We start from the raw sequence: 23,167 nt of genomic DNA, 5'->3' as shown, positions 1-23,167 counted from the left end.
AGAGAGAGAGAGAGATATGATGGATGACATTGAGACATAGATATAGATAGATAGATGTATAGATGGAATGACAGACACAGATGGATGGATGGATGGATGGATGTGTGGATGGATAGGCAGGATGATAGACAGATAGCTGATGGATGGCATTGAGACATAGACAGACAGATTTAGATAGATAGATGTATAAATGGAATGACAGACAGAATGACAGATAGGCAGGATGATAGATAATGATACAAATAGATATATAGACATAGAACGACAGATTGAATGATAGACGGGCAGGATGATAGACATTTTTATATATCATAGATCAATACTAGAAAGATATATAGATAGACATAGAATGACAGAGATAGATAGACAGATAGATAGATAGACTGGTTTGGACGTCAAGTCTATATAATAAATGACACACACACATTCATTTGGTTTGAAAAGCAGAGTTTATTCCGAACCTTTTGTTAAAACGTACAGGAGGTTGGCCCCGTTCACAGGTGAAACGCATCTCCGAGGAAAAGGACTACATTCTGCAGAGCGGCTAGACGCGTCTCTTCACCGCCGCTCCGGGACGCTACCGGCGCTACGCTTTCAGAGCGGGACAGGGGGCGCTGTTCTGAGATCAGTGCGGAAGGGCGGCGCAGTCTAACCGCCGTTTATAACGGTCGTGTGGCGAGAGGAAGGCATCACAAATCATCAGAAAACACGACGAACAAAACGGCCAGAGGTGGGTCACATTCATAAGTGAGATGTAAACACAGCATTATTACAAACTACACACCTGTCTGTGCTAGCATGAGGATACACAAGTGTGTGTGTGTGTGTGTGTGTGTGTGTGTGTGTGTGTGGTCGTGAGTCAAAATCTGTATTTTACAATCAATAGTGACATTCGTAAATATCGCCCCGATTGCGACTTTTAAAACCTTTTTCTGTCTTCGCTTCAGCACTTTCTAGAGCAATTCTTTTTGTTCATCTTAACGAAACGTAATCATCAGCGTTGAACACATTTTCGCGATACATTCCGTTTGAGAAAATCCCACAAACGAACAAGCTCGTCATATTTCACCGCAAAACCGACGATTGCGAAGTTGGAGAATTCTATAGAATTAAGAGTATTTTATGGAAACGTTTAGCCTCGTGACATTAATTAAACTAATTTAAACCCCTAAACTGTCAACAGTGTAATACTGTAACGTACCAAATTACTGCACAATGTCAAATAAATTACATTTCAATGACGAATTATTAATTTTAACTTGTCGTGCTCTTTATTTTTGGGATTTTAACGTATAGCAATATCGAGAGGGGCATATATACCGTTTTAGTAATTAGAAATCAGAGGAAAAAATGTGCTTAACTAATGAAAGTAATGCAACACTACAAGCAACAACGTTTTCTTTTTTTGAAAATGTGACTGCATATGATTTGAGGTGAAATATGACCGATTTATGAGATTCGCCCCTTTGTGTGGCTGGTTCCCGAAGCTAGCTTTGTCTGCACTCGCTTCCGACGATCGTAAGAAAAACAAAAATCATTCAAATAAACCCAAAATCAAACACATTCATCGTTCAAGAAAAACGTTCACATACAAGTACACCAAGACATCTGTATGCAACATGAAAAGATAAAAGAAAAACAATAGGATGTGTCTGCTTTAGCCACATCTTTATATTCTAACGGCTGAAAAAAAAATCGTAAAATGAAAAACACGTCACATTTTGTATTGATGGAAAATTCCAGTTATATAGGTTTTGGTTTTTCCACCGACTCATCCGATTTATTATTTTATTTTTTTGACAGAGCTCGAGCTTGACTTGCAATGAGATAAAAATGACCTCGAATCTAGATTCGCTAATAAATAAGAGCTCTACCTCGAATCGGCTTTAAATCGTAAAAAGCGGAAATCCTTCATCGTACCGTTTAACGCGATTCCCAGTCACTCCGGGACAGACCCCCGGCTACGGTGTAAACCAAACACTTGTGAAACGAAAAGACCTTAAATAATTTAAATCATTATATACATCAAACTCAGAAAGGCGAACGTGAGGTCGTACCGGTCGGCGCTCTCGAATTTCGACTCCTTCGCTAACGCTCGTATTTCTCGTGAGTGCATTCGCAGTAGTTTCGTCGCACCGTTTCGACTCGGTGAGGTCGTGGAAGTCGTTAGCGTTCGCAGCGTCTGTGCATCTACGATATATACACGAACTTTAATGTTTTCTAAATGGCAAACGTACGCATCGATAACTCGGTCGTTGTATGCTAAACTACGCGATTTTGACGCCATGCTACGATGTCATTTCACGATGTGTTAGCGTGCTACGTTGCGTTTGATCGGGCGAAGCGGAGAGATGAAGCCCGGAATTTCGCAAGCGATGTGAAACTAAAAAGACATGTTTTTGCTTTTAAGATCTTTTTCTTAGGAAATCGTTTGGGATGAGGATCGTTTAATGACATTTTCGATTCAAGTAGGTAGCAAACAGCCTCTCCGTTCGGCTCCTCTTCCGCCTCCAGACGTCTTTTCTAACTGATCAGAGAGCTGCGTCTGGTCAGGTCCACATTGCTAGCGCTCAGTCCTCTGGACTCTGACAGACCGCTGTTAGACTCCTGAGGACACAAAACCACAGCGAACGGTTACCACGCGACACGACACCGCTGAAAAACACGATTTCAAACGCTACACGGAGAAAGAGTGAAAATCGAATGGAAACAAGATCTGAAATAAGCATAAGATAAAAGCCTTAACGCCTTTGTATGCATTTTTGTATATCCTTTCCGATCAAAATGTTTGCTACAAATGCGAAAACACCGGAAAAATTGAATCTGGTGTGATTTTTATTATTTAAAATTTTTTTTAAATGGCGGACGAAAGTTTTGGAGGCAGTGTGTAAACGTGACTGTGAGGTCGTTTTCGTTTTTAACGAAAATTTAATTTAATTTATATAAGTTTAACGAAAATTTCAGACTGTGCGCGCAATGCGCTTTAATGCTTAATGTGAAAAATACATTTTTCAAGTAAACTAGTTAATTCTAAGAATTTATTTGATCAAAAATACAGTAAAAAAAAAAATTCTACGCGAATATTTTAAAATGCAATTCATTCCTGTGATCAAATCTGAATTTTCGGCATCAACGACACCTTCAGAAAGTCTATTATACACACCTGTGAGGTTTCTTCTGCGCTCTTGTTGAGGAAATTTAAGGAGCTCGCCCTCTTCATCCTTTGGAAACAAACAAAATCAGGAGTTACAGCATCTAATCGCGTCTAATCGTGATGGGTTTGTTCTGTGGAGGAGCCGGAGGGTGCTGTGCTGGACTCTCACCCGGGGTTGCGTGGCTCCTGAGGGCCGCTGCCCTGCAGCTTCTTCACCAGCATCTCACTGCTGCGCCGCAGCGCTTCACGGATCTTCCCGAACGAGCCGCTCCTCCGCAGGCCGCCGCTGCCGTCCTGGGCCCAGAACACACCACACTTTTTATGTTTTATACGTTCTCTTTTGTTCGCCGGAGATGCATTAATTTTATTTAAAAAAATAAGAAAATTGTGAAATATTTTTACAATTTAAAGCAACTAAAAATATCATTCATATCGAGCTGGATTTTCAGCATCATTACTTTAGTGTCACATGCTCAATATTCTCATTTGCTGCTCAAAAAGCATTTCTTGTGCTGCCGAATATCTGTGGAAGCTGTGATACACTGCTATTACAACGTTTAGGGAAATTAAATGATAATAATAATAATAATAATAATAATACTTTTATTCAGCAACGATGCATTAAATTGACTCTAAAGTGTCAGTAAAAGTTTCCAAATGTTACAAAATATAAATAGAAATGCTGTTCTTTTCAACTAATATTTAACCGAGAATACTGAAAAAAATGGTTTACGCAAAAAGTGAAGCAGCGCAAGGGTTTTTAATAATAATCAGAAATGTTTCTCGGGTTTCAACGATGATCTTGTGGGAGATGCTGAAAAATTCAGCCTCGCGACACAGAAATAAATCTCATTTTAGATTATATTCACAACGAAGTCAGTTCATTTAAAGCGATAGTTCACCCGAAAATGAAAAAGTGATATTTATCTGCTATCAAAGATGTAGGTGACTCGGTTTCTTCATTAAAACGCCTCGATTTTTAACAGAAACGCTGCGGTCATATACACACAGATCAGCTCTTTCTAAGGGCCGTGATACTCAAGCATACAAGCGACCAAAACTATGGCTCTGGGGGCCCCACTGACCCCGCTCCACTCGGCCTCGTCTCCGTCACAGTCCCCCCGGGGCCCTCCGGGGCCGTTCGCCCCATCCCGACTCTGACGGCGGTCTCCTCCAGCGCAGCCTCCATCCTTCAGCAGCTCCACCACCTTACTCTGATTGATGGCATCGATGCCCTGACGGACACAAGAGACGCTGTTACTTCTAGAGCAAGGTACAGCGGAGAAGTCTCTTCCTGCACGGGAAGTCGACCTGGAGATTTTGCAGGCCGAGCATCAGGTACCTGTTTGCGGTTTTTCGTGGCACATTCCTCTAGCGTCTCGGCGGCCTCCAGCTTGCCCTGGCGGCGGTACAGAGCCCCCAGGCTCTTCAGCGTGGTGTTAACAGTGGGGCTGCTCGAGAGAAACGGACAGGAAATCACCGAGCGCTTCACACTTTGCTACCCACAATCCCCCGGGGCACACGTGCACACTCACCTGTCCACTTTACAGGCTTTGTACCAGCTGCCGTATTCGCCGTACGGACCCGAGTCCTTCCTCTTACCCTGGAAATGAGAAAAAAAAATGTATATGAAACCTGGCAAAATAAATAAATAAATGACAAACGAGAATCAGTCTGAATTGTTGTATTGATGAAATAAATGTAATAGTTTTTTTTTTTTATTTGTCACTTAGATTAAATATAATTAATATATGTTTATGAACATAAACATCATTTTTATATACGTAATTTTTTTTGATCACCAAAGCTCAGAAATACAGTAAAAACAGTGATATTGTAAAACATTACAATTTAAAATAAGTTTTGTATTTGAATGTTATAAAATTGGAATTAAATTCTATAAAAACACACATATATATATATATATATTTTTTTCTTATTTATTTTTATTTTTTTTACAGGAATTTAATTCACTTTTTTTCCATTCATGTAAATATAATTTAAAGCTTATAATACCTTGCTTTCTTCTCTTTCCTCTGCATGCATCCAGATTGGTTTGTTATCATCTGAGGAGAAAAAAATAAGGCATTTTGTTGCGCTTAATTGAATATCATAATTTTTTCTAGTAAATTTCAGTGCATGGCATCAGACTAGCGGCTCTTCTTTTAACTATAATCATCTCGCTGAAGCTTTCAGAAAGAGCAGGTGGATGCTTGATCGTAGTCCTGTAAGCGTCTGATTGGCTTAAAAGGCCGTCATGTCACAACAGATGGATTAGACAAAACCTCTGAAAGCTCAAATATATCATCCTGACAAAACAAAAAAATAATAAAAATCACACATATATATGAGATTAGCGTAATGATAGATACACACTGTTGACAGATCCGAACTCCTTCTCATGTGCGCGGGTCAGGATCTCCTTGTAAAGCGTCTCTGCGTCTTTGAACTTGCCCTGTTTCAGGTAACACGTGGCCTGTGGAGGAAACACAACCATCAGCCAGCTCCAGACAGAACAATGCCCGCGAGGTTTTCAGATCTAAACGTTCACCAGGAGGATCCGTATTGACCTTGGACATTCACTTTCGCGGATAAACACGAGAGCGGGACACATTCAGGGCATGATAATATACGAGATTAGATCTGAAAATCATGCCTGGTCCACTTGTTTCATATGCAAAGATTTTAGCCAATCACAGCAGTCGGCGTCTTTAGAAAGACACGCCCCTTTAAGCTATTGAGCTTAAATAAGAAAATGGCCACGCATACATTCACGAATCATAGCAAAATAAATATTAGAATAATATAATTATAATGTCCATGTATAACACTTGTTTCATATGCAAAAATTTTAGCTAATCACAGCAGTCGGCGTCTTTAGAAAGACACGCCCCTTTAAGCTATTGAGCTTAAATAAGAAAATGGCCACGCATACATTCACGAATCAAAGCAAAATAAATATTATAATATTTAAAAAAACAACGTGTTAAAATTACAAATTCAGATTAAATAAAAAAAGACAAAAAATAAAATTAGTTATTAATAATTTTTATTTTATATTTTATTTTATAATTTTTTAATTTTCATATATTTTATATTAAAAAATACATTTATTGCCTGTTTATTGAACTGGTGTCATATTGCTTAATTATTAATATAAGTACATGTAGACAAATAAATCATATTTATTAAATATTTAAGAAAGTCTAAAATCATAATAGAAATTTTTTTTTCTACATTTTCTAAATTATAAGCTCACATTAGGAAATATGTTTCTGCTCAAAAATGCCTAGCCTACAACAAACCGCTCTGAAAGACTGAAAGATTCGGTGCCGATACGGCATGAAAACTCCTTTACAAGCAATTTTGAAAAGACTAAGTTAAGCAAGCGATGCTGAGCACAGAAGACGAGCGGAGCGGAGCGGTCCTCACCAGGTTGTTTTTGGTCTTGGCCACATTAGGGTCGTCTGCGCCCAGCTTGTTCTCGTAGATCTCGAGCGCCCTGCGGTAATAATACTCCACTTCCTCATACTTGCCCTGATTCTGACAGAGCAGGGCCAGATTATTGAGCTGCTTCGCCACGTCGGGGTGGAACTTACCCAGAACCTGCAAACACACATGAACACGTGTGAGCCCGGACCGGTCACGAGGACGAGACGCAACCGTCTGAAAACCTGCAATCCAAGGGGCGCAGGAAAACAGTGATAAAATCGTCTTTAAAGGACAATGCATCCGTGACCCTGCAGCACAAAAGCAGTCTTAAGCAGCACGGGTCCGTTTTCTTTTATGCCAAAAATCACGTTCATTTAGATATTTTGCACATTTCCTGATTAATGCGTGTTGTAATATTGAGTATCAATGCATTGCCGAGAACTTCCTTTGGAGAGCTTTATTCCATATTTAGATATTTTTGCCCTCTCAGGTCTATCTTTAGTTATTTATAGCTTTCAGATTATGCATAGATCTTAATTTCACATTTATCCTCGTGAACCGGGCTTGTGATCCAGGGTTGGATACTACTACTAAAAAAAATTTCCGGTAGGAAATTTACAAAATATCTTCACGGTACACGATCTTTAACCAACATCCTAATGATTTCTGGCATGAAAGCTAAGATAACGAAAGTAGCTTCTAGCCACATCAGCCTAGAAAACTTGTCATTTTCCATCTGTCTTAGTACACAACGTAACTACAGAAGAGGCCATTTAAATGTAAAAATATCATTTTTGAGTGTGATGCTAACGGTCTAATCCGATTCAATGATCTATGCTAAGCTAAGCTAAAAGTGCTATAGTCAGCCCGCCGGAGATCGGCTGAATGGATTCGAAAACGGTAAAACTCTACTGTTTAACTCTAGGGGAGTTGAAAAGCGAGCGTGTTTTCTAAAAAGTGTCCGGTTTGTATTGTCACATAACGAACGCTCTCCACCTTCTCCCGGATCTCCAGCGCTCTCTTGCAGAGCGGTTCGGCCTCCTTGTGTTTCCCTCGCTTGCCGTACAGCACGGCCAGGTTGTTGAGGGTCGCGGCCACGGCGGGGTGATCTTTCCCCAGAGTCTTCTCTCTGATGGCCAGAGCGTCGTTCAGCAGGTGAGCCGCCTCTTTGTACTTGTTCTGATCCCTGGAACCAGACGCGGGAATCAGGATGGGGTTTTACAATTTCTCCTAATTCCACTAATGATTATTATTTTAGACTCAATGAAAGGCTGCTGTCTGACCTGTAGACCAGGGCGAGGATGTTGAGCATGGTGGCCACGTCTGGGTGGTCGTGTCCGGAGGTTTTCTCCAGGTCCTCCAGAGCCTGCTTGCAGAGCGGCACGGCCACCTCGTAGCGGCCCTGAGAGGCGTACTGGATCACCAGGTTATGAAGCGTTCTCAGACGGGCCGGGATCTCATAACCTCCCTGCTGCGCCGCCGCTTCACCGCTGGGCTGAGCTGAACACCAAAGAGACAAAGAGACGAGCTGACCTTCAAATATCTGACACGTGATGTATGATATGCCTCTAAATGATCAATACACACACATATACACACACACATTATATATATACACACACACATATTATATACACACACACACACACACATACACATATATATATATATACACACACATTATATACACACACACACACACACACACACACACACATATATATGAATGTGTATATATACAAACACACTTTAATAGTTTTATAATTTAGACCAGTATTTTATATTTCTTGTCATATAAATATCTGTACCAAATTGCATATTTGTGCATCGTCTGAGGTTTTTTCTTCATATTCTCACCGTATCAGATTATATGAGCCATAAAAGCCTGCATCAAATATGGCATTATGCAAACAATATAAAATACGTACTAAATTATAATATATATAATACAGAAGAAGATGAATGTTTCACGCGGGTCTCTCACCTGGTCCCTGGTCGTCGTCGTTTGGAAACAGGTCGTCCAGGTTGTCCTTCTCCTTCTCCCCGGCCTTCTCCTCGGAGGGCGAGGCGTCTTCATCCAGCTTGCGGATCTGGTTCATGAACTCCAGGTGTTTCTTCTCCTCCTCCAGCTGTGCGACGCTCTGCTCGCTCTTCTGCAGCTTGTGCTGGGTGCCGGCCAGCTCGTCCCGCAGCCACTGGTTCTCCTGACAGAGGCGACGCACCTGAGCTCGCAGCTTCTGCTTCTCCGACTCCACCGCGCTCAGGTGACCCGACAGGGCGATGATCACCTGAGGGCAGAAGGTCAAAACTCAGCCACCACTTGAACACGTCTGGTTCAGGCCGGCTCTTTAGGAGAGACTCCGGAGTGCCTCTGGGACCGGTGCTGGGACCCGCTGACGGACACAACCTCCTGAGACCGTCCTAGAAATGCATACTTTTTTATTCGGTAGAGACCCTTTAAAATAATCAAAAGTGACCGTAAAGACAGTTGTTGTAATGTTAAAGACGAAGAAATCTTGTTTTACCGACTTCTTGTATTTGGTTCCGCAAAAATATTCAGCAGTACAACGACTTTCAACAGCAATAATCAGAATATTACAATGATTTCTCAAGGTCTCCGCGAACTACAATAAAAAATTCAGATTTGATCACAAGAATAAATTACGTTTTACTCTATAATCCTATAGAAAACGGTCATCTTAAATTTAAATAATATTACACAATTTTACCGCCACTGCTATTATGTCGTATTATTATTATTTTTGTTTTAATCGTACTTTCTCCAAACGTTTGAGCATTGGTTTGTTAAAGACGTACCATTTTCATGAGCATAACATGTATGAAATATGCAACTGATTTAAGTCAGGAAGACTGGGTTAAAAAAACATTTAAATTCTTAAAATTATTTTATTTTTATTTTATTGAAAAACTACTGGCCTGACTAGACAGGTATTAAAACAAATAAATAAAACCATATTATTATTTAATTTTTTTAATGCTTGTGCTGCTAACATTCTGGCCTAGCAATAACAATAAAATATAATAAAATATAATAATATAATAATAAAAAAATTAACTTCCAATGCCTTTTTTTTTTTTTAACCACAAACTACAGTTTTTGCACAGAAATGCAGAATCTAGTCTCCAAGCAGCAGCCGAACTAATCCAGACGATGGGTTAGAGATACCTGCGCCTCTCCCAGCCCCAGCTCGATGTCCTCCAGGCTCTTGCGGAGCAGGCTGGATTTCTCCTGAGCGACGGGCGGCTGAGCGCAGTCCAGGATGGAGTTGAGGAGCTGAGCGTGTTCCCCTCGCAGAGTCTCCAAGCCCTGCATCACCGCTTTGGTGTTGAGCACGATCTCGTCCTGCGTCAGACGCTCCAGCGCCTCTTCTCGAGGGTACACCATGGTGGACATCACCCGCGGGGCACGCCGCTCGCTGAGGACGCATTACAGACATCGGATCAGGCCAACAGGAAATGCAATACAAGTTGCTAAGTTCATCTCCGTTTATTTTATTTAGCTGAAACTTGATGCGCTAAAAGTAACTAAAACTGAAATAAATAAGCTTAAAAGAATTAAAATAATATCGAATAGAATTAAAAGAAACAAACAAATAGCAATTGTCAACTAAAAACCATTATGCTGTTACCTGAAATAGAACAGACTAAACATTGATTGCAAAAATAAATAAATAAACAACTTAAACGTTTTTTTAAGTTTAGCTAGTTGCCAAAGCAAATTTCTCATTTTTATTTAGTTTTTATTATTATTATTATTATTATTAAAGTAAAACAGCTCAGATAAAAACTATACAGACCTACTTAAAAAGAACAAAATAAGTAAATTAATAAATAAAACAATTTGTAAACCTTAATTTTTTTAAAAATACCATAAAATGTTGTTACTCCAATAAAAACTAAATAAAATTCTTTAAATATAATATAAAGTATTTTTATTAAAGAATTCTAGTTGCCTTCCCATCGTCATTTAGTCTAAACCGATGTATTAAAAATAACTAAAATTGAAATAAAAACATTTATAAACACTATATAGACATTCTAAATAGCACAACACAAAAATAATTGAAATAACTAAATAAAAAAATACATAAACAATATTTATAAATATATAAAATCATACATTTTAAAATAATAAAATACAAATAACAAAAACAAGCGACAAAAGCACTCAATAAAAATAAAAGCTAACAAAGAAAAAAAACGAAACATTAAACTTGGTTAAATTAGCAAATTAGCAACAACAAAAATTTTATGATAAACGTAAAAAAATTTAATAAAATAAATAACAGTATGCTGATATTAGTTGATACAGCAAAGGTGACTTTTGTCCTAATGACCCCTTTAGACCCTGAAGTGCATCATGATCCATCACCGCACCTTACACCCAAAAACAGCCAATCTGGCAACACGGTGACAAGTGCTGACAAAGAGTCCTGCTCCTGCGCCCAGAAACACCCGAAGTGATGAACAACAGCGGCAGCCATCAGGACCCACGGCACCTCAATTATTAATAAAGCAAGCACTAAAGCATGCCCAGCACGCATAAACCTCGCCTGCTGCAGTGCCTAATATGATACCGTGACATTTCAGACGCGACCTCCATCAGCTGCACTTCCACCTGCGTCCAGCAGAGGCGCCGCTCCTCCCTCATCACGCCTATTGACTGCAATGCAGCACCGGCGGAGAGAAAGAGCGACGGTCCCGCATCAAACCACGAGACGCGCGGCTTACAAACACACCCGATCGGCCCGCGAGCCGCCCTCTGATCGCCCTAACCCTCCACCAGCTCGGTGCGCGTGACTGACAGCCGCCCGGAAGCATCGGGAGAAAACCTGGGAAAAGCCATCAAGGTGACCCGCAGGACGGCACGAGCACGCGCGAACTCCTCCGGACGACCACAACATCCTCGCAGCCCCGCGCTCGACGTGAAACACAGCGAACCCGCCGCCGACCCCGAAAACCCGCGAACCGCATTTAGCCCTCTCTCACGATACAACGCTCGAGAACGGATCACGCGCGTTTGATCGATAACCCCGTAGATGTCCAATGCACCATCGCTGACATCCAAGATGAAGACATAAATAATGCATCATAAATAAGTCGGGACACCATCCGGTTCGCGCTGTCAAAAATTATAACCAATTATTTTCCATCACAGCATTTCACAGCTATTGTTTTTAGCTCGCTTTGGCTAAACTCGGTCCCTCGGGTCAGCAAGCAGTCGCGCGAGCATCCCATTGTTTGATCGCCGCGCGATAAACGCGAAAGCGCAGCTCATCTTTTTGCATCGCGTGCGAGAGAAGTACCTTTAATAATCCGCTCGCGCCGGGCTTCTCTTCGACCCGAGCGTGAAAAAAACAACGCGACGTTGCGGATTCAGACCCGTCCGGGATCCCAGAGCCGCTCCAGTGAAACGATGTCGGTCGAATCCCCGGCGGCGCGTCGGCGCTGCGCTTCTTTTTTTGGTCTCAGAACAAACGCCCGTGCGCGCGATCGCCCGCTTTCGCCTCGTCCATCCTTCTCGTCCCTTTCAGCGCGACAGTCGGCGGATCTCTGAGCTGGAGCGAGGGAGGATGACCACAGCAGACTGAAAATGGCTGATGTGTGTGTTTGTGCTCCCAGAATCCAAAGCCCTGCGCGCTGACATCACTACACCCGCCCCAACCCCCCTCCCTCCGGGCGCGCGCACGCGCACGCGCTATGCTAATATTTCGGGCTGCGTTCGGACTTTTTGGGTTACTTGGCTTTTAAACCACGTCTTCTTTGACACCAGTGGAAAGAGAACATCTAAAATACACACTTTATCTATTTCGTGTCTGTAGAATCCAATTACAGTACACTACAGTATACCGCTTTTTTGGATGGATGCAGCAAATACCATTTTTTTTTACAGAAGTGTTTGTTTATATGATAAAGACGAATACAGAAACCTCCAACATCTCAACAAAACGAACCAAGAGATTCATGAAATGTATATTTCATTTCATTTTAAATTGCAGTAACGCGTAAAACGCAATGGTTAATTAACTCGGAAGATGAAAATACAAAGACATATTTCGGGCTGCTTGTCTTTCATACTAGTGGAGAGAAAATATCTAAAATACACATTTAAGACTTATCCATTTGTGTCTGTAGATTTTAAACGCAATACATTTTGCTTTGTAAAAAATACATATTTTAGCAGAACACGCACAAAACAATTTTTACTGTTTTAACTATATTCTTAAGGGTTTAACCGAGGGGTTTGTTTATGTAACATTCACACGATCTTATATGTAACACCGTATTTCTGGGATAATAGTGAAAATGTACTGTTTCTTAAAATATGGAGAGATAAAAACCAATCCAGGATACCTCCTGCAAAAACCGTTACCTCTAAGATCTCAACGAAATGAAGCAAAAATTTTATTTTCTTTTACCTTAATTTGTAAAACAGATGTAATATAAAACATTTGTTTTATTAGGGTGATTCCTCAGCTGGGGAAGATGAATATACAGAGACATATAGATCCGAAATATATTTAAGTGTTGCGTTTTATGCAACTTTTATCCATTTGCGTCTGTCCATGTTTACAGTTGTAGTCCTTTTTCTGTCGTAAACCTTTTACCGAGGGGTTTGTTTTTATAACACCGACGTGTTTTTATATAGAATGCAAATGAAATAGAGAGAAAATTGGCAATTGTTTTTAAATGAAGCAATAAAAAAATCAACTATGCAATTACGGAAATGCATATTGATCGAATTTTTACTATATTCACATAATTATGGGACATTTTATGACAATTATGGGACAAGTAGCCGGCTTAAATCTATCAGAAAATAGGCAGTCTGTATATTAATATATCTAAGGCAGAGCAATACTGATAAATAGCTTATTTTATTGTGCTAAAAATCCACAAACCACACGAGAAAGTTTACAAATCAGGTGTTTATTAAATAAAAAAAGAATACAAGTAACACTTCCACTGTCCATACCACATCTATCGATTGACAACTCAATTATGAAAAAGCAGTACTACAAAAACATGTCAAATAAAAAAATAACACACGATAAAGGAACACGAGTTCATATTACAAGCACTTTGGATATGTACAAGCGTTTTTGTCTAAAGGCATAAAGGCGAAGAGCCGAAGACTGCTAAAAGATAACGAACGCATGTGTGCAAAAATACTCCTCGGGTCCACGAGCTCGGCTCTCGCTCTCTAAATATCACGCGAACGATTCGCTTCGCGCGGCACGCTTTCGATCCGGAGCTTGTGGAGTTCAGGCATTTTGTCTCTCGAACGGATTAACGTCGACAAAAAAACAAAAACAAAAAAAACGTTGGAAGCGGAGGAGCGCCGCTCCCGATTGGCCGCCGGGATAATTGGTCGACCAATCGGAGCGCTCGAATCCGCTTCGCGTCGTACTTTCGCGTGACGAGTCAACACGGGTGCACGCGGACAGGCAAAGACACACGGGCACGCGCACAGAGAGACGGCCCGCGCTCGAGTCACCGAAAGTCGCTTTCTTTTCATATTGAAATGAATCGATTGGAAATACGGTACTTTTCGTTCCCATTCTGCTCCATAAATACTGAAAAACGTTTTCCGCACATACAAAAACACAAAGTAAATGTAACAGCTGACACTCTTTGGCAGTGACACTCTTTTTTTTGTTTGCCCCTCCTTTTCTCCATTCAATACATATCCATGTAAAAAATTGACTCCGAAATAGTTGCCTTTTATTGTTTTTTTTTTTTGAAGTTCGCCTCAAGTTTTTTTGCGCGTTTGCTCATCATGCAAGCTTAAAACACGGACAGCGAGTGTAACAACGGTACAGACATTTTAATTGGTTTGAAACGATATTCAGCGTGGGTTTTTCCTCTTCATACGCTCAACATCTGGGGGGCTTTTCTAGAAGGTTTCTGAGCGTGCAGACCCTCTAAATCATTAACGATCAAAGCCTTCCTGATATCACATGACACGTGCATCTTTCTGTGAGCCTTGTAGGACTTAAATCGCAAAATATTCTTAAAATAAAAAACGCAATTTAAAAAGCTATATAAAAACAGATTATTCACGTGTGGATATTTGTTTAATAGTGCGGTACTAACTCTTTTTTTAAGAAATACGGGCAAAAAAAGGAGAGATGCATTTCATGTACACAAAAGTAAAGATACTCACGCTTCAAAACTATTGCTGAACATTTCTGTAAGAAGCAGGAACAAATAAAAATCGAGCTGACCCGTCGTGACTTTAACACTTTTTCTTAATACTCTTAAGCACAGAAAACCTTCAAAAATGACTCCGATTAGAAAGATTTAGGGCGAATCTCACATCCAGGCCATGCATCAGCTCAAAAAAAACATATAATAATAACAATGCGAGTAAAAAGACTGAAATATGCTAATGTTTGCATTGGAAATTGGAAATTTGGCTGAGTTTTGTGGTGCAATGCGACTCTTTCCTGTGAGATTCGCTCTTTCCGTTTAAAAAAAGTAAACTGATGATAATGTTAGGATTAATTACGTGACAATCGTTGTATATTAATAATTCATCTGCGATGGATAAAAGTCGGCTCGGGTGGAAAGTCGCCGGATCTTGTGCCTTGAAGAACGTACAGTTAACACCACGGATAACCAGTGAGCACTACTGTCCACAACACACACACACACACACACACGCGCGCGCACGCGCACGCGCACTACACACCGGCTTCACTCTCACTGCGGCACGACACCATTTCATAGATAGTTTATAATTTTAAAACCACATTTCAGCGACGTTTCGTTAGTTGCGTTACCTACCACTCACAAGAACATCGCACAAAAGTTCTAGACGCAAGAAAACCACGGTGTTTCCGCGCAAGCTGCCGTTAGCAGTAACGTAGCGAGCTCCAGCTGCAAAATAAAGGGATGTTGTGGCTTCAGACGTTTTGTTCACAGCTGCACCGCACGGAAAAAAAAATCTAATCTAATATGTTATTTTATCGCGTTTTTCTAGTATTTTCAAATAGCTAAACCTTCTTAAATCGAGATGGAGTCCAACGTTTTAAGAGAGCAAGCACTGTGTTATGAGAAATGACCAAAATGAAGCGCCTCTTAAGTCTTCTCGAGTAAGAAGGTTTAGATATTTGCACCGGAACGGTTTTTTTTTCGCTTTGCGTGAAGGTAGTGTTTGTGAATCGTGTTTTAATTGGGGATTCTGTTTGAGGAGCTGGTGGTTTCTTGTGCTTTGGACGAAGATATGAAGAAATGAAGGCGAGTGCATAGTGCGTAGCATCTGACGGCCGATGAAGGTGAAACCCTTGAAGTTCTCCCCAAACCGGGTTCCACGTGTAAAGATGCGAACAAGCGGTAAAACGACATCTTCACCCAATTTTGCTGGCGTAGGTTTCGACCTCTAACCTCGTGCGGCCTTCACGCTCTTTTAGAAACGAAAAGCTGAGTGACTCGCTCCGTCCCGTGACGTTTACATTCTGATTGGCCAGAGATCTTTGGAGATGGTTTGTGAAAAATGAAATAAAACCTGTAGATGGGCTACATACTTAAGCTAAAAGGTCACTTTTTAAAATAACCTATAATGGCGTGTTTAAAAGCTAATATAAATCTGAATTAATATTGTTGTAGTTAACAGATTAACGATGTGGACTACTAACCTCCCGGGTGTTCAGGCTAAGCACTGCTGAGCTAACATTAAATGTCAACTTTGCCAGTGCATTATGGGTGATGTAGTTTAAACTAGTTAAACATGCAGGTCGGAGGTCAACGACACAATTATAGATGTCACCGACCGGAAGGATGAAACGATCTATGCAAAAAGATGATTTTTAGAAAACCACTCCTTGATTGGCCGATGGGCACCTCGTAGCTCCGCCTCCAATGTTAAATTGGCATTTAACTCCGCCTCTGCCGGGAAATTTGCTAATTTTCGGAATTTTCACGAGTGCTTTTTTCACGTTTGAATCTTAACTACCATGGCAACCGCAGTTCCTCCCAAAATTTCCGTAGTTGCTAAGCAACGGGGTAGATTTGAGCAAGGGTTGAACTGGATTTCTCGTCGATGCTGGCTATGGAGGTCAATGACGGAAGGGATCGGTTACGGTTGAGGGTCGTTGAGAGATTTGTCATGCTGCTGAATAGTCTTCGACAGGTGGTGTATCCAAATTTTGTGCTTGGGCCCCCGTATGTGGCTCTGGGGCCTTTCGATAAATAAAAGTGACTAGCGCTGATAAAGTCTATCGAAGCCGCCGAATGGAACGTCCTCAACTCCACCTCCCCGCCCACCGAGAGTCCCGTCTCGACTGCGATTGGCCAGCGTTGTGAAAGTGGCGGCGGCGGTGTGCAATGGGTTGTGGGTCGAAGGGGCGGGGCTGAGAAAGCCTAGGAGGGAGGCTTGCTGTAGCCGAACAACCCCACCGGGAGATACTTGACGTGAGTCGGCCACTGAGCGGCCAGCTGGAAGAACTTCACGTCGTTCCACTCGCATCCGTCGATGGTGACTGAGAAAAGAAAAAGAGACATGGGGTTTTCTGCTCAAGCCGACGCCAAAAAGCTGGCTGCGACGGGGGTCCGTACCTTTCAGGATGGTCTGCTGCTGTTTGGCGGAGCAGATGAGCCGGCTGATGCCCTCGATCACCTGACTCTTAGAGTCCATCTCCCGCTCTTTCGGCTTCTTCCCCAGGAAAATAGTGGGAACTGCACAAAGCAAGCGAGAGAGACGTTATTTATATCGTAATTTTATACTCGTATATAACGTTTCTGAAGGAGCAGGGATGCATTAAACTGATCGAAAATGACCGTAAAAACATTTATAATTTGACAAATGTATTTCTAATTCTGGTAAACGCTGTTCCTTTGAACTGTTTATTCATCAAAGAGTCCTTCCACAAAAATACGAAGCAGCACGAGCGTTTCGAACGTCGATAATAATCGGAAATGTACAAATCAGCATATTAGAACGATTTCTGACACTGAAAACCCGGCTTTGATCACAGAATTAAATACAATTTTTACAATAAATTAAAATAGAAAACGGCTATTTTGAATCCTAATAATATTTCACAATTTTTGCTGTATTTTTGATTAAATAAATTGTAAGAGGATTCTTTCAGCGTTCATATACCTGTGTACAACTGTGCATTTGTAAACCTCTGTAAATGATATGCTTTTATAATATTGTTCACATATAGTAATTTTTATTTGCGTTCTGTCTGCTATTTATTTTTGCAATGTAGTTGTAAATATTCTTATTCTACTACTACTATTACTACTGTACTAGATTTATGTTCATTATTGGACTGGTGTAATACATTTTACATCATTTGTAGTACATTAAACATCATTTACTAATGACATGCATTTCTTAGCAAACGTGGATCTTCTAGACGCTCACCTTTCTTGTTCTTCTCTTTGGTGACCACGGTCATGGCCATAGTGTTGACGGGCGCCTGCGGCTCGCCGGCTCCTCCCCCTGGCAGACGACTGACCTGCAGCGACCAGAAGGCGCTCTTCAGGGTGTTCTTACAGCCGGTGTCTCTCCTCTCGCCCTCGCGCCGCTTGTCTGCCAGAGACGCCAGCCAGTAGTCCACCTGCAGACCGATGGCGTCCCCGCCGTGAGGCATGCTGGGACTCCTGAGACAGACACGGTGCAACGCAACACAACTTAAAATAAACAATTAAAAAATAAATTTAAACTAGATAATAATAACACTATATTTAAACCAATTTTTATTTTTTTATTCCATATATATATATATATATATATATATATATATATATATATATATATATATATATATATATATATGTATATATATATATATGTTGCTTTGTCATATTATTTGTCAATTTATTTAAACTATATATATATAAAATAAAAATCTAATTGGAATTAAATCAAGAGAAATGACTTTGTAGAAATTGCAGATTTCACCCCCAAAACTGAAATATATAAATGCTAAATATAATAATTAGAAATAATTTAAATACAAAACAAATAAAATTTATATATATATATATAATATTTTAAATACAAAACAAATACAAATTTATATATATTTTATTATTTATTTATTTATATATATATATATATATATATATATATATATATATATATATATAAATTGAATATTTTTTTAAATATAAACATATAGTGAATATTATCTATAAGTGTATATTAAAAGGCCAAATCACTAAAACCGCAGAAAAATACAACTAAATGTTTGTACAGGTCTGAGCTGGGTTTAACAGTCGGTCCGCTGGACTTCCAGATGTTGGGAACCGAGCAGGTAGACCAGCTTGGATCTAAACCAGCTGAAACCAGCCTCAGCTCCTTTATTCCGCACGACCTGCTTTCTCCGGCAGGATTAACCAGTCATCCGTGAAACCTTGTGACGCTAGAAATTCCCACAACAAAGAGCCTGAGCCGATCCTCGAGTCACCAGACCTCGGCCTTTATGAAAGACTAGATCTACCTTTTAAAGAGTCGATAGAGAAAGACAGCCCACGTTACACTTCCAGTCGGAGGCCTTTTATTTAGTATCAGTGATGCACCGACGACGGCTGATTCAGATTCATTATTATTTTAAGCAAATTTATTTATTGGTTATTTGCTATGTCTATATATCAGAAGCAACCGCTGCATTTTAAAAACAAAAAGATGCTACACGCAAGCAGTTATTGTTTGAATAATTTTAGGATTTAACGCAAAAACAGAACGGTCTTATTAGTCAAAAATGATGCTTTATTTAGTATCTTTATTAACAAAATCGGTTTGAAGTCACTGGGGAATATTTGCAGCAGTAGTCAAAAATATATTTTATGGGTCAAAATTGTTGATTTTTTTTCTTTTTAGCCAAAAATGTTCCATGAAGATATTTGCTACATTTCCTACCGTAAATATATTAAAACCTAATTTTTGATTAGTCATATGCATTGCTAAGAACTTCATTTGAACAGCTTCAGAGATTTTAAATAGTCGTATCTCGGCCAAATAACAAACCATCGATAAATATCGGTTTTGAAAAAAATGACTGGTTTTTGCTGTGTGAACTGCGTTTAGCTAACTGAGACTTACCCCTGGACCGCCAGACCGCCGCCCATGGACGGAGACGAGGGGGGCGTGGCCGTCTCCTTCAGCCCGCCCGGTGAGCCGTGAGAGGGCGGGGACGTGGAGGGGACGGCTAAACTCACAGCCACGCCCTCTTCAGGGTCGCCTGGGAAACAGAGAGGGGCACGCGGTGAGCGTCTCTATCACGCTCACGGTGTTACCAGCACTCAGAGCATCGGTCTCTATGGTAACACGTACCTGCTGCTGATTGGCCAGGTTCAATCAAACCCACTTTCACCACCTGCGAAACGTCGACAGATCACCAGAAACAAAGAGAAACACACAGACATAATATTACCCCTCGAAAAATATCATTTCATTTGACTGATACAATACATGATAAGCAATATATGGTGCTTTGAGCGGTTGCAATAAATATATAAAGAAAGATAAAAAGGGAAGAAAAATCTAATAAGATAAATATTAAATACACATATACATACATATATGTATATATATATATATATATATATATATATATATATATATATATATATTACAAATGTTGCCAAATATATAAGTAAAAATATATAAGGTAATAATAGAATATTATGTAACATGCTTTGAGTGCTGTTTGCATTAAAATGAATTAAATCAACATTTTACTGTTAAGTCAAATGTATTTTAATTTATGCAAAATGCAATATTACTGCTAGGAAGAAATGCGTATGGGTGCAATTTGTACTCACCCCGATGAAGGGAATGAATTTCTGGTAGGAATCCTCGTCTCTCCTGTAAGAGGAAGTGATGCGTGAGGTGTGTGTAGAGCAGTGAATGAAGTGCAGCTGTAAAGAGACACATACGTTCTGTGTTTGCAGGTCAGCATGGCCTCAGCGATGGGCAGCTGGTGTGTGAGGACCGCTCCGCTGATGTACTGAGTCACACGCGCCGCCACGTCCACAGCGTCTGCACACACACACACACACACACACACACACACAAATAGAAACACACACGCACACAAATCAGTGTTTTTGAACAAATCTCTTAAACAAATGATTGAATCACCGAATAAATGTTTTACTGTCAATTTTCAAGAAACAACGCAATCAACAAGCATTATTTGTTATTAAGATATTAAGATATTTTGAAAACGCGTTTGTAACCAGACTGTTTTGGGTCACCATTAAGGAAAAAAAAATCTTCCAATCTTCCTTTGTGTTTGGCAGAGCAAAGATTTAGAACTACTCAAGGGTGAGTAAATGATGACAGAAGCTATATTTTTAATGATTGATTGTGCAGCTCTAGAGTGTGTGCGTGTATGTGCGTGCGTGTGCGTGTGTATGTGTGTGTGTCTGTGTGTGTGTGTTTGTGTGTGTGTGTGTACCCATCTGCGGTGGTTCTGATCGGTTGAATGTGTCTCTCCAGGCTCCGTCTAGAAAGGCTGCACTGTAACGGTTGTCAAGGGCACCCAGGTGCTTAGCAACAGGATGAGAGCCTGACCCAGTTTAAAGAAAGAAAAATACAAACAGAAAAAACAGAAATTAACATCTAAGAATATCCACATCAAGAAACATCCATCCATCCAAATCATATCTATCCATCATCTATCTATCTATCTATCTATCTATCTATCTATCTATCTATCATCCATCCAAATCATATCTATCCATCCATCCATCCATCCAAATCATATCTATCATCCACCTATCTATCCATCCATCCATCCATCCATCCATCCATCCAACCAAATCATATCTACCCATCCACCTATCCATCCATCCAAATCATATCTATCCATCCATCCATCCATCCATCCATCCAACCAAATCATATCTATCCATCCATCCATCCATCCATCCAACCAAATCATATCTATCCATCCATCCATCCATCCATCCATCCATCCATCCATCCATCCATCCAACCAAATCATATCTATCCATCCACCTATCTATCCATCCACCTATCTATCCATCCAAATCATATCCATCCATCCATCCATCCAAATCATATCTATCCATCCATCCATCCATCCATCCATCCATCCATCCATCCATCCATCCAACCAAATCATATCTATCCATCCACCTATCTATCCATCCACCTATCTATCCATCCAAATCATATCCATCCATCCATCCAACCAAATCATATCTATCCATCCACCTATCTATCCATCCACCTATCTATCCATCCAAATCATATCCATCCATCCATCCAAATCATATCCATCCATCCGTTTGTCTATCTATCTATCTGTCTGTCTGTCCATTCATCAGTGTTGTGTTTTCTTACCCAGAGGCACGACCAGGAAGCGGAGGTGATTGAGCCAATCAGAGGTCTTGTTGGCCAGCTGAGTGACGAAGAACTGCAGCACTGACCCCAGATAGCTCTGACCGCCGACCACCGCCACCTTCACCGGCCGCGGCATCGACGAGTTACAGTTACAGCTGTGCACACACACACACACACACACACACACACACACACACACACACACACACACACACACACACACACACACAGGTGAGATCAGTCTATGCTGGACCTCACGCTTCCAGATGAGTGTTTTCCTCACAAGATCCTCGTTTGACTCACTAACTTACAATTTCTGTATCCGTGTGAGCAGAGCCGAGAGAACGGCCTGGATCTCAGCGCCTGAACACGTACAGACCACAGGGTGCTTCTGAACCTGAAGCTGCTCCGCGACATACTGCAAACACACACAGGACAGTCTGCCTTTACACTCACCAGACTTCACCAGACGGAGCTAAAATAAAAGCCATCGCATTCTACACATACATCATGGGCAGCACTACCGTTTCAACACTGATAACAATCAGAAAGATGAGAAGCAAATCAGAATATCAGAATGATTTCTAAAGCATCATGTGAAGATGGGAGTGATGAGGCTGAAACTTCAGCTGAAATAAAGGACATTTTTAGCATAGTCACTCATAATCAATAATATTTCATAAAAGCTACTTAATTAGATACAATGAATATGAATTAAAAAAGGACCAAAGTTGCCCTAATACACTAATTACTGTTTATAGTGTTAATTATTACTAAAACATGTATTTTTTTACAGAACATTGGTATCTTTTATATCAAGTTGTGGCTATTTTAGAGATCCATTAAGGTTGTGTATTATGGTCAAATTCCCACATTGCACTAAGAACAGCGCTTTGCTGTGATAAAAATACATGACACAGCCATTAGGGGACACACACACACACACACACACACACACACACACACACACACACAGACACACACAGACACACACAGACACACACACACACACACACACACACACACACACACAGACACAGACACACACACACACACACACACACACACACACACACACACACACACACACACACACACACACACACACGTACCTGTCCTTGCCAGTCTGTGCCATTGATCAGGATGAGACTTTCAGGAAGAGCAGCATCAGATAACAGAATCAGATTCAACTGATCATAGACGGCCTTCCTGAGGACCTGCATACACAC

At 40.6% G+C, this 23,167-nt stretch overlaps 2 protein-coding genes across 3 annotated transcripts in view; both read right to left on the bottom strand.

Moving 5' to 3' along the window:
• Nucleotides 1–430: 430 nt before the first annotated feature.
• On the bottom strand, nucleotides 431–12,238 carry LOC122348813 (kinesin light chain 2-like). Its single transcript, XM_043244681.1, has 14 exons — nucleotides 11,914–12,238; nucleotides 9,774–10,023; nucleotides 8,571–8,874; nucleotides 7,870–8,086; nucleotides 7,583–7,772; nucleotides 6,587–6,760; nucleotides 5,531–5,630; nucleotides 5,171–5,220; nucleotides 4,690–4,757; nucleotides 4,497–4,605; nucleotides 4,240–4,389; nucleotides 3,324–3,448; nucleotides 3,164–3,221; nucleotides 431–2,607 (listed from the first exon to the last, which is right to left on the bottom strand). Exons 2-14 carry the CDS (start codon nucleotides 9,999–10,001, stop codon nucleotides 2,524–2,526), a joined length of 1,857 nt encoding a protein of 618 aa, XP_043100616.1. The 5' UTR covers nucleotides 10,002–10,023; nucleotides 11,914–12,238; the 3' UTR covers nucleotides 431–2,523.
• A 1,279-nt stretch (nucleotides 12,239–13,517) lies between these two features.
• The window catches only part of LOC122348447 (phosphofurin acidic cluster sorting protein 1-like), a 50,584-nt gene continuing 40,934 nt past the window's right edge, over nucleotides 13,518–23,167 (bottom strand). For both annotated transcript variants that reach the window (XM_043243890.1, XM_043243891.1), the window contains exons 14-24: nucleotides 23,051–23,155; nucleotides 22,250–22,356; nucleotides 21,939–22,093; nucleotides 21,028–21,138; nucleotides 20,504–20,606; nucleotides 20,390–20,432; nucleotides 19,899–19,941; nucleotides 19,668–19,806; nucleotides 17,985–18,223; nucleotides 17,168–17,287; nucleotides 13,518–17,091 (exon numbers count right to left, since the gene is read on the bottom strand). In XM_043243890.1, coding sequence (XP_043099825.1) covers nucleotides 16,973–17,091; nucleotides 17,168–17,287; nucleotides 17,985–18,223; nucleotides 19,668–19,806; nucleotides 19,899–19,941; nucleotides 20,390–20,432; nucleotides 20,504–20,606; nucleotides 21,028–21,138; nucleotides 21,939–22,093; nucleotides 22,250–22,356; nucleotides 23,051–23,155 — 1,284 coding nt within the window. In that variant the 3' untranslated portion in view covers nucleotides 13,518–16,972. The remainder of the gene's footprint in view (nucleotides 17,092–17,167; nucleotides 17,288–17,984; nucleotides 18,224–19,667; nucleotides 19,807–19,898; nucleotides 19,942–20,389; nucleotides 20,433–20,503; nucleotides 20,607–21,027; nucleotides 21,139–21,938; nucleotides 22,094–22,249; nucleotides 22,357–23,050; nucleotides 23,156–23,167) is intronic.

This window comes from Puntigrus tetrazona, chromosome 7 (genome assembly GCF_018831695.1).
Source record: "Puntigrus tetrazona isolate hp1 chromosome 7, ASM1883169v1, whole genome shotgun sequence".
NCBI lineage: Eukaryota > Metazoa > Chordata > Actinopteri > Cypriniformes > Cyprinidae > Puntigrus > Puntigrus tetrazona.
Note: the sequence above shows the minus strand (reverse complement) of the source record. Positions and strands in the feature narration are given on the sequence as shown.

Bases quoted from the DNA above. Each gene is read 5' to 3' on its own strand.
- LOC122348813 (XM_043244681.1), bottom strand. From the start codon at position 10,001: ATGTCCACCATGGTGTACCCTCGAGAAGAGGCGCTGGAGCGTCTGACG. The intron at 7,773-7,869 runs GTCAGACAGCAG...GTCTGGTTCCAG, and splicing joins ATCCTCGCCCTGGTCTACAG to GGATCAGAACAAGTACAAAG. The intron at 5,221-5,530 runs GTGTGTATCTAT...TTTTCTCCTCAG, and splicing joins GGAGTTCGGATCTGTCAACA to ATGATAACAAACCAATCTGG.